The sequence below is a fragment of the Clinocottus analis genome, unplaced genomic scaffold, assembly GCF_023055335.1.
Source record: "Clinocottus analis isolate CAN_PGR_092001 unplaced genomic scaffold, fCliAna1.0.p SCAF_2, whole genome shotgun sequence".
In the NCBI taxonomy this organism is placed as follows: domain Eukaryota; kingdom Metazoa; phylum Chordata; class Actinopteri; order Perciformes; family Cottidae; genus Clinocottus; species Clinocottus analis.
This window is the reverse complement of record NW_027175931.1, coordinates 852,581-863,462: the sequence shown is the minus strand read 5'-3', so window position 1 is coordinate 863,462 and position 10,882 is coordinate 852,581. Positions and strand designations below refer to the sequence as shown.

Sequence of the window (10,882 nt, the reverse complement as noted above, 5' to 3'; positions counted from 1 at the left end):
TATTATTGTTATTTATATTCATGATGTATTATATATGTGTTCGTTATTCATTTTATTTATCTATTTCACTTTCTTGTTTATGCCCCAAAATGTTGTGAGAGCACCATCATCTGGATTTTCAGAGTAAAACATTTAATGAACACATCAATTTGTTAATCCCAAAAAGAATTCTTGAACCAGAGTTAACAAACAAATAATAAAAAATCCTAGAATAAAAACCTTTATGAACAATAGAAAAACCTTTATTAAGTGTAAAGTAATAATACTAACACCAGTGCGAAATAGAACACAATAACAACAAGAGTAGGTACATCATTTAGATTTGTATTTACAGCAAAAATACATATAAAATAAAAATAACATACAAATAACATAGGACAAGAAATAGACAGAAAAACGTAAATAAATAATATAAGAAAGACAAAAAGGTGAATCTGAAGCTCAAGTCCTGGTTGTGTAATTACAGACATATATCACAGACAATACTTTCTGATGGTTTTATTGTGAGACTAGAGTGTAATAGTTTTATATACAGTTAAATGAGTCGTAATAAAAACACACAAACAGGCATTTGGCTTGTAACTTACAGTATGGATGCAGAAGTTTCTGTGTTTACATCGTTGGGCTTTTTGCAGCAGCCGCTGTGTCTTCCGCAGTGCGCATGCGCCGCCGACGGCACGCGAGTGACAACCGCGGAGATTACCGCTACGTCACAGGCGGAGCGGCCGCTGATTGGCGAGCGCGATACAGCCTAATCCCACCGCCGAGGAGCAGCTGAGAGAGCAGTGGTGTCGCGCGCGTTCAACCATGTTGGATATTTATTTATAAAACTAAAATAGTTTCGCAGCGTCAGGTGGCGACGGAAGCGACGCCGCCGGGACCGAAAAGTAGAGCTCCTGAAGCGGGGCCGGCAGCGGCGGCGGCGGCGGCGGAGGGATCTCAGGTTGACGCGGCTCCGTCCGGTCGCCGCGGATGACCGAGGCCCGGGCCCGCGCGCTTGTTGTGGTCTGGGCTCGGATACGACTCCCTTGAGACCCGGATCAGAGGCGCTAATCACGGCTAGGAGATTACCCTGGCCTGCACCACCGGGAGCAGGGGGAGGAGGAAGAGGAAGAGGAAGAGGAGGAGGAGGACAAGCGGGGAGGCAAAGTTAGAAGAGATGAAGGTGCCGCTCCTCACGTGACCCGCTTTGACTCACACCTTGAATCCAGACCGGCTCCAGCATGAGGGACCTCTAGGGGTTTGTTGTTGTTTGTGTTTATTAAAGGGGAGGGGTGGGGGGTGGAGGGGTGCAGGTTGTGTTCTTCTTCTGTGGTCCGTGCTCCTGTGCATGCGGGACACTAGTTGAGAGGAAGTGGGTCAGGGCTGCAGATCTGCTTCCTATAAGTTCTCCCTCCTCCTCCTCCTCCTCCTCATCACTTCTCAGTGGATGGCTCTTTGCAGCGCGTCGAAATGATGGCCGCGTACACCGGAGGCTCCTCCGCGGTGGCCGCGCATCACCCGCACCACCACCACCCACACCAGCAGCACCTCCCGCCTCTCCCCCCCCACGTGCACCACCAGCAGCACCACCACAGCGGCCTGCACGCGGGGCAGCAGCACCTGCAGCACGGCGCCGCCGCGGTGATGCTCAACAACCCCGGGCAGCAGCCGTACTTCCCGTCCCCGGCACCGGGGCAAGCCCCCGGGCCGGCGGCCGCCGCAGCCCCGGCCAAAGCGCACCACCACCGGCAGCAGCAGCAGCACCTGCAGCCGCAGCTGGACATCGAGCTGGACCGGCCCATCGGCTACGGGGCGTTCGGGGTCGTCTGGTGAGTGCATGCACACCTGTGGCACTAACTACCTACATACCTACCTAACTACCTACCTACCGAACAACCTACCTAACTACCTAACTAATTATCCACCTACCTACCTACCTACTTACCTAACTACCTACCCAACTACCGAAGTTTTTACCTACCTACCTAACTACTCACCTACTTACCTACCTAACTACTTACCTACCTACCCACCTACTTACCTACTCACCTAACTACTCACCTACTTACCTACTCACCTACCTACTCACCTACCTAACTACTCACCTACCTAACTACTTACCTACTCACCTAACTACTCACCTACCTAACTACTTACCTACCAACCTAACTACTTACCTATCTAACGACTTACCTTCCTACCTACCTCCCTATAAAGTACATCATGCAGACGTGTAATAAGCTGTGGTTTGGATAATTAATCTCTCAATGAGCTCGTCATGGTTTGTCATCTCAATGAACATTACTCTGTTTTTAATACATGTTTAAATATGTATGTAAAATAAAAAGGTTATTTCTCAATATGGACCAATCAGAATGTGTCATTTAGAAATCAAGCAAACAGTTTTCTGAACATTTGTCTCCAGCCGTCTTCTTTGGTTCTGGTTCATCAAAAGAACCGAGAGCTGGACTCTGAACCACAAAGACCAGCAGCGTGTCGGTGAACCCGAGGCTCTTAGTCGCTGCCATCTGTCGGCCTGCGCTGATCCTCTTGGAAGCGGCTCGCTGCAGGTCGGGCTCAGCGGGCCGTCCTGCACTTTACTGGTTCTACTGGTTCCATAAGAAACGACCCAATGGGCCTTCGCCCAGTTTCACAAATCAATGTATTTATTTAAAGGGTCGAACAGAAGCATTCTGAATATCCACCGCGTGAACTACTTAATAACATTATATCATTGAAGTGAGTTAGATTCATTCGCCCGAGATGGACCGGAGAGGAGGCGGGGCTTAACTCCATAGATGAAGGGAGGCGGGGCTTGACTCCATCAGTTATGGAAGAACGTCTCAGTCCAGGGTCTTGCATGACGGTTTGTGTGCGTTCTTGTTTGGTGGTGAAGACCTCTGACCTGTGTCCTGTGTCCTGTGTCCTGTGTCCTCTGTCCTCTGTCCTCTGACCTGTGTCCTGTGTCCTGTGTCCTCTGTCCTCTGACCTCTGTCCTCTGTCCTCTCCACCGTGCAGGTCAGTGACGGACCCCCGAGACGGAAAGAGAGTCGCCCTCAAAAAGATGCCCAATGTCTTCCAAAACCTGGTGTCTTGCAAGAGGGTGTTTCGGGAGCTGAAGATGCTGTGCTTCTTCAAACATGAAAACGTGAGGACACGTCTGTCTGTCTGTCTGTCTGTCTGTCTGTCTGTCTGTCTGTCTGTCTGTCTGTCTGTCTGCATCAACCTGTGAAGACAGACCTTGTCTTTACCTCCGTCCTCAGGTCCTCTCTGCTCTGGACATACTACAACCTCCTCACATCGACTACTTTGAAGAAATGTATCCTTTGACTCTGGATGTCTTTTCCTGTCTTAGATAGACTTCTATACAACCAGAGGAGTCGCCTTCTGGTGGTCAGGAGAGAGAATGCAGCTTTAACACATGAAGCATAGACTTCTCTACAACCAGAGGAGTCGCCCCCTGGTGGTCAAGAGAGGGAATGCAGCTCTAACACATGAAGCATAGACTTCTATACAACCAGGTTGTCTCCTGGTTCAACACTAATTCAAAAGAGCATATCAGTCTTCCCTCCTTAACGTTCCCGGTCAGCTATGTGGTGACTGAACTGATGCAAAGTGACCTCCATAAGATCATCGTATCGCCTCAGCCTCTGAGCTCAGACCACGCCAAAGTTTTCCTCTACCAGATTCTACGAGGTGAGGCCCTTCTGTGTCCGTCACGGTCTCCCAAAGAGTCTCGAGGAACCGGATTGTAACGTTCCCGTTGTCTCTCCTCCACCAGGACTGAAATACCTTCATTCTGCTGGCATTCTCCACCGAGACATCAAGCCTGGAAATCTGCTGGTCAACAGCAACTGTGTGCTCAAGGTGCGTCGCCGCCCTGCTGGGCAGGACAGGAAGACGTGTCGCTAGCGGGACAAAAACTGGGCCCAGCATGTGTTTGGGTTAAAGAATCGGTCAAATTCTGTGTTCACGTTCACTTAATAGACCTGCTGGTAGTCTGATAAAGGGGCGTGTCTTGTCTGAAAAAATGACCGTGGTTAGTCTGACGAAGGGGCGTGTCTAGTCTTAAAAATGGGAGGGGCTGGACTCATGAATGGGAGGGGCTGTTCTCCAAGATAGCCGTGGATAGTGTCATAAAGGGGCGTGGCTGTTCTCCTAAATGGGAGGTGCCGGTCTCCAAGATGGCCGCTCTACGAGAAACGGTTCAGCATCTTTGAAACGCCACCGACGGGTAACGTGTGTTTGTTTGTGTCTTAATGTTGCAGACTCTCGTGGTTGTTGTTGCTGATGTTATCGTTTCCTGAGAGCATGCACTGACTCGTGAACTCTTCCAGATCTGCGACTTCGGCCTGGCCCGGGTGGAGGAGTCGGACGAGTCTCGGCACATGACTCAGGAAGTGGTGACGCAGTACTACAGAGCTCCAGAGATCCTCATGGGGAGCCGCCATTACTCCAACTCCATCGACATCTGGTCCGTGGGCTGCATCTTCGCCGAGCTGCTGGGGAGACGCATCCTCTTCCAGGCCCAGAGTCCCATCCAGCAGGTAGACCGGGACTTCATTCATTTAGTACATCTTTATGGTCAAACAGACCATAAAGCGGGGCATGTTCATAGAACTGGGGTTACGGTACCGTAACCTCTCCTCTCTGCAGCTGGATCTGATCACGGACTTGTTGGGGACTCCCTCCATGGAGGCCATGAGGACGGCGTGTGAAGGCGCTCGTGCTCACGTCCTCAGAGGACCTCACAAACAGGTGAGCCGAGAGCCGCCGCACCTGTTCCACCTGTCACACCTGTAATAAACCTATGATGTTGTGACCTGTGTGTTCCTGTGTGTTCCTGTGTGTTTGTGCGTGTCCGTGTGCAGCCGTCGCTTCCCGTACTGTACTCGCTGTCCGGCCAGGCCACCCATGAGGCGGTGCACCTGCTCTGCAGGATGCTGGTGCTCGACCCGGTGAGTCATCCTGTCCGTCAAACATTCCTATGAACGACCCGCCCCGTGAGTCAGAGTTATTATGGGCTGTAAGCGAGGCGTTCCCGTCACGAGGAGGATTAAGATGAGATTTATTTATTTATGAAGATTACGACGGAAGCACAGCCAAAAAACACCAGAACACAAACATATATGAACAATAGAATAACAATAACTACAGTAAAATGTGAGCTGGCGTTCTTCAGCTAGCTGCTGCTCGCCGGCTAGCTGCCGCTCTTCCGCCAGCTGCTGCTTGCTAGCTGCTGCTCGCTAGCTGCTGCTCGCTAGCTGCTGCTCGCTAGCTGCCACTCATTTGCTAGCTGGCGGACTAGAAGGGGATTTGGAAATATTTCATGTGAATTTTGTACTGTATGTCTCTGAATTTAGAATCGGATAAATCCACAAATTAGCCGCACCGGTATTTTAAGCCGCACGGGTCCAAATGTTCTGGTATTTTAAGGCAGAACTGGTCGGTCTAGAGCAAGGGAGATACACAGGGATGACCTGAGTAGCATGGAGTGTGTCATAGGAGCATTGTGAAGGAGAGTGATCTGGTGTCTCCGCAGGCCAAGAGGATCTCTGCGCGGGACGTCCTGGCCCACCCGTACCTGGACGAGGGCCGGCTGCGCTACCACACCTGCATGTGCAACTGCTGCTTCACCACGGCGACCGGCCGCGTTTACACCAGCGACTTCGAGCCCGTCACCGACCCCAAGTTCGACGACGGCTTTGAGAAGAACCTGAGCTCCGTGAGGCAGGTCAAAGGTCAGCGCGGCGACAATATCATCTAAATACATGTTTTATTAACGTTCATGTGACGGCTCGGCACAAAGAGAGGAAATCCAAGAAATGAACATAATTCTTTTGTGTCAACAAGTGTACGAATCCTGCATCTACTTCCTGTTTTCTACTTCCTGTCTCCTCCTTCCGGTGTCCTCAGAGATCCTCCATCAGTTCATCCTGGAGCAGCAGAAAGGGAGTCGAGTGCCGCTCTGCATCAACCCTCAGTCAGCTGCTTTCAAGAGCTTCATCAGGTGGGCGGCTCGTCATTCATTTATTCATAATGCAGAATGAATGACTTAATGATGCAGATCAGTAAAAAGTCTGAATTTATTCTCCGTCCCGTCTGTCAACGAGATGACGAGCAGACGACTTTTAAAACGCTGGTTTTCTGAATGGAGTCTGGCGCTATGCTATGCTATGCTAACGTTGTAGCTGCTCTAGCGACACTCAACACGACCTCTCTGTCCACAGCTCCACCGTGGCTCAGCCCTCTGAGATGCCTCCGTCTCCGCTGGCGTGGGAGTAACCTCCTCTTCCTCCTCCTCTTCCTCTTCTTCCTCCTCCGACTGACGAGCTGCTGAACCGGGAACAAGAAGGAGCGTCTGTCGCGTCCGGACGTCTGTCGCCATCGTAGCGTTTCACTGGAGCAGGACTCACAGGTCTGCAACAGGACTGTTGCATTATGGGTCCTCTTGTTACTGTTATTATGATGTGAACGCTCCGTAGACCAAATCCGAATGAGTCATCTGGTCGTTGCAGGTAGATGAGATCTTAGCCGTTATTGTACATTTGTTTTGCTATATATACATTTATTAATATATCAATATACATTTAAAAAAGATGTCTATTTTAACATTTTCCCGCTCGATCCGGCTCCCCGCGTTGAACACGGTGATACTAAAAATAATTATTCATAAAGAAGAGTTCGGCCGGCTCGCATCCCGTGTTCGGGCCAAAGTTTGTACTTTTTGTTAATTAATTAATTTGCCAAAGATCAGGATGTGTAAAGGACTCTGTCGCCCCCTGCTGGCGCTCGTGAGCACAGCGTTTAATATTTAATATTCAGCCAGACAACGGTCCGTGTGGACGGATTATTATTTTTAAAACAGAGAGAAGAATATATACGTTTATATACGTTAAAAGACGATTTAAAAAGAAGATGATTGAATAGATTTTCTGCTGGTTTCAGCTCTTCTGCCCCCTGGTGGTCAAAGTAGAGAACTTCAGCTTTAAACAGTTATTAAGGTTCCTTCATGTTCACATGTTAATGTGATGAACTGAGTCGACACGAGGCCCCTCACGACCTGTTTGTGAATGATGTTCCTCATTAATATTAACTTTCCCTGAAGAGTTATGAATCTGATCGGTGATCACAGATTAATTTAAGTTTCAATGTTTTTGTTTCCAAACGTGAACACGTGTTTTAAATTCAGGTTTTATTTTGATTTACCTGAAAGAGAAAAAACTCTGAGGGGGAGGGGCCACGTTCAAGGAGGGGGAGGGGCCACAATCAAAGAGGGGGAGGGGCTATGCTCCAAGAGGGGGAGGGGCCATAAGGGAACAAACTCAACATTAATTAGATTAAAATCGCAGATTAATGCAAAATAACCCCACGTTCAGAAGAGAGTTCAATAGTTTAATATATTTTTAGAGGTGTTTTCTATTTGTGTTGTGTACTCTCTCTCCCCCTCAGCGTGTACATATATATATATATATATATATATATATATATATATATATATATATATATATATATATATATATATATATATATATATATAAACACGTCGTATTGTTGTTTCTAAACGGCCCTGAAGTTCCTTTTTTATTTTTAAAAATGCAACAACTTGCATACAAATTGTGTAAATATATACTTTGTGTATTTGTACCCTGCGAGCCTCGTGAACCTCCGTCATGTGTTAGTTATTGGTGGTGATGATGATGATGATGAAGAGTCATCCAGCAGCACCGTGTGGATCAGAACCGGTCCACCGTGTTGGCCTCTACCTCCGGATCATCAATCAATAACTTTTGGCTTTTTCTTTACCTCCATCTTCTTCCTTAAATTACAACAAAAACAAACACTTGAATGACCATTTAAAGCTTTTATACTGAAAATTCTGTCACTTCCTGCCTGCTGACCCCGCCCACAACAAACACTTGACATCATTAAATGCTTGTTATGATTATTAATATTGATATTCACATGGATAGCCAAGGTTTCCTGACTGTTAGTCCACGCCGTCTCTCTTTTAAGAAGTCTGAACTATTATATTTATTCTCACATTGAAGCGTCGTGTGTGACGCATTGCATTGTGGGATACGTCCGCTGATTGGATCCTGTAATATTTTATTTTTGGGGTTTCATACTGAGATTCAAGAAGTACTAAAATATATAAAATGTTCTCGTTAAAGTTCAGTAGCATCTCGTCCAATCAGGATCCAGTATTACGTTCACTCGTCCAATCAGAACCTCTGATTTTGATTGAGCTTCAATTTGAAACCCTGACTCAGTTTTCTGATTAACTTTAAGTTTAAATATTTTAATTACCTGATATTTTGTGACGCTGTTTGTCAATAATAATAGTATTAATAATAGTAGTAATAATTATAGTAGTCATGTAACTAATAAATGACACTGGGACCCAGGAGATGGTTTCTGTTAAGTATTTTCTTAATTATTAAGTTCATAATAAACAGCTCTAGTTTTTAGCGCCTGCTTCACTTATTTAGTTCATTAAATTAGAATAATATTCTAATTTATTAAGTTGTGTTTCTTCGTTTGCTGTGATTCTTCATTTTAATGGTTTTATAAATATTATTAAACGTTAAAGGAGAAACTTCTCCACTGAACTTATTTATTACCCGACGAGGCTCCACATCTTTTCTTTTCTTTCATCTTTTAGTTTTAATCAGGTTAAAGTTGAAATCAAAGGCCCGTAATCCTCCCAGTTTATTGATCGTATGAATTATGAACTATTGGGTCTTTTTCTCAGGAATGAACTCTGACCCGTATGAACTGTAGATAATATTGTTTTCTTTGTGTTGTGACATGATTCTCATTTTAAATATTAATAACTAACCACTCAAACAGCGACTGGGTTCCTCTGAGCTGCTGTCATATACAATGTTTGTATATTTGATGTTTTAATCAGATGCATTGTAGTTTGAATAAAACCTGCAGTATATATATCTATATAAATATGAATATATAGACGTATGTATGGAGCTGCTCTGTAAATCAGAATAATGACGAACATTATTAAATATGACGTTTGAAGAAGCTTGTTGTTTGTTTTATGTGTATTTGTGTTTTTACTCAGGAAGAAGTTTTTATGAGTTAATTATTAGTTTGAAGTTGATTTTCTGATTAAAATCCACATGTTATGGTTTAATAACCTTATCTTAGTAAATACTTTATAATAAGTAGTTTCACATCCAACATTACTTTTATTATAACTAAACCAATCAATAAAATATATATTATTACACTTTGATTACTTTATTTCTACTTTATACGTGCACATTTAAAATCTGTTTATTTATTTACGTCCTATCTGGGCTTTCCAAAAATAATATTTCATATTTTTATCATGCACATAATATCTCACATATTATGTTTTTCTCCAATTAAAATGTATAATTGTGTTATTTTGCTGCCTGGAGCTCTTTTTTATTTTTTTTATTTGTACAATAATGTTTATATGAAGGTTAAAATGTAATATAAATGAATGTTATATATGTTTATAATTATAATAATAATGGAATTCATATGAATATTTCACTCTAATGGCAACGCCTTCGTTTGGCGTTTTATTTTGGAGGGGTTGACCGGAAGCGTGCTTTGCGTCCCCGCCCGCCAGCTTCACGGCGCTGTTCCCCTCGAGCTGCCACGTCGAGCTCCGCGAGGAACGTCGGCTTTTTAAAAACAACTTACTGCACTTTCCGCCATCACCGAGCCCCGACGTCCCGGAGGGAAACCCCGTAGCAGCGGGGAGCCGGCCACCGCGCGCCCGTAAGAGAGCGTCCGCCGCCGGACTTTAGTTTGTGGATCCGTCAGCAGAATGTAGTAACTTAAGCAACGTCAGCCAACTGTTTCTACGTTACGTTACGTTACGTCACGCCCATCGACGTGACGTCTCTTGTTTATGTTGTTTTTACTCGGAAGTTTCCTGTTTATTGTCAACAGTGTCGTTATAGTGACCTCTCGGTCACGTGCTCTCAGTTTAAAACACCGTGCGTGAGTTTATTACGCGTCGGGATTCATAAAAGTCACGGTGACGTCACAGGTGACGGTGTCATGCTCGGGTTCGTCCCCGTGTTCTTTCGAGTCCTCTTGAGGACGTGACGTCACTGGTTTTGTTTAGGTACAGGTGATAAAACTGGATTTTGGCAAAATATTTCTGTCTCTCTCTCTCTCTCTCTCTCTCTCTCTCTCTCTCTCTCTCTCTCTCTCTCTATATATATATATATATATATATATATATATATATATATATATGTGTGTGTGTGTGTATATGTCCCATGTGGTCCTGACTCTGTCCCCCTGGTGCAGGTTCCTGTGAGCAGCAGCAGCAGCAGCAGCAGCAGCAGCAGCAGCAGCAGCAGCAGCAGCAGCAGCAGCAGCAGCAGCCGCCATCATGAGGCAGCTGAAGGGGAAACCCAAGAAGGAGACGTCCCGGGACAAGAAGGAGCGTAAGCAGACCATGCAGGAGGCCCGGCGGCAGGTGGCCACCATCGTGCTGCCCACGCTCGCCCTGCTGGTGCTGCTCATCGTGCTCTTCGTCTACGTGGCCACCCGGCCGGGCGAGGTGGAGTAGCCGTTAGCTAAACACACTGTGACACGGACTCCCACGGGGAACATGCGGCTTCACCCAAAGGATTGAAGAACCAAAGAACCGGTTCCTTCAGACGGATCCACAGAGAACCAAAGGACTCGGAGCACATAGGTGTTGAAACTATCGTTTGAAACTTTATTAAACTCTGCTGCTGCGTGAACAAAGATGGATTCCGTAGAAACATCCCCCCTGAATGTAGAGGAGGAATGTGTGAGCCTCTTCATCTCCGATGTGAATGTTTTGGCCCTTGTTTGTTCTCCGATAAGTTATTGTCGCTCCGGGTCGCTCGTGACAACGTGCCTT

At 45.9% G+C, this 10,882-nt stretch overlaps 1 protein-coding gene and 1 long non-coding RNA gene across 2 annotated transcripts; one reads left to right on the top strand and one right to left on the bottom strand.

The window, feature by feature from the left end:
• The first annotated feature begins 753 nt into the window (after nucleotides 1-753).
• nlk2 (nemo-like kinase, type 2) lies at nucleotides 754-7,197 on the top strand. Its single transcript, XM_068584344.1, has 12 exons — nucleotides 754-1,240; nucleotides 1,427-1,811; nucleotides 3,001-3,130; nucleotides 3,246-3,301; nucleotides 3,572-3,678; nucleotides 3,764-3,849; nucleotides 4,320-4,529; nucleotides 4,639-4,740; nucleotides 4,854-4,940; nucleotides 5,525-5,723; nucleotides 5,899-5,992; nucleotides 6,213-7,197. Exons 2-12 carry the CDS (start codon nucleotides 1,453-1,455, stop codon nucleotides 6,265-6,267), a joined length of 1,485 nt encoding a protein of 494 aa, XP_068440445.1. The 5' UTR covers nucleotides 754-1,240; nucleotides 1,427-1,452; the 3' UTR covers nucleotides 6,268-7,197.
• Nucleotides 6,278-9,903, bottom strand: LOC137790284 (uncharacterized). Its single transcript, XR_011077889.1, has 3 exons — nucleotides 9,679-9,903; nucleotides 7,631-7,801; nucleotides 6,278-6,413 (listed from the first exon to the last, which is right to left on the bottom strand). It is a non-coding gene; the product is annotated as an uncharacterized lncRNA (long non-coding RNA).
• Between the last annotated feature and the right edge of the window lie 979 nt (nucleotides 9,904-10,882).

Coding starts and splice junctions, on each gene's coding strand:
- nlk2 (XM_068584344.1), top strand. CDS start 1,453: ATGATGGCCGCGTACACCGGAGGCTCCTCCGCGGTGGCCGCGCATCAC. Junction 3,679..3,763: donor CCTCTACCAGATTCTACGAG/GTGAGGCCCTTC, acceptor CTCCTCCACCAG/GACTGAAATACCTTCATTCT. Junction 3,850..4,319: donor ACAGCAACTGTGTGCTCAAG/GTGCGTCGCCGC, acceptor GAACTCTTCCAG/ATCTGCGACTTCGGCCTGGC.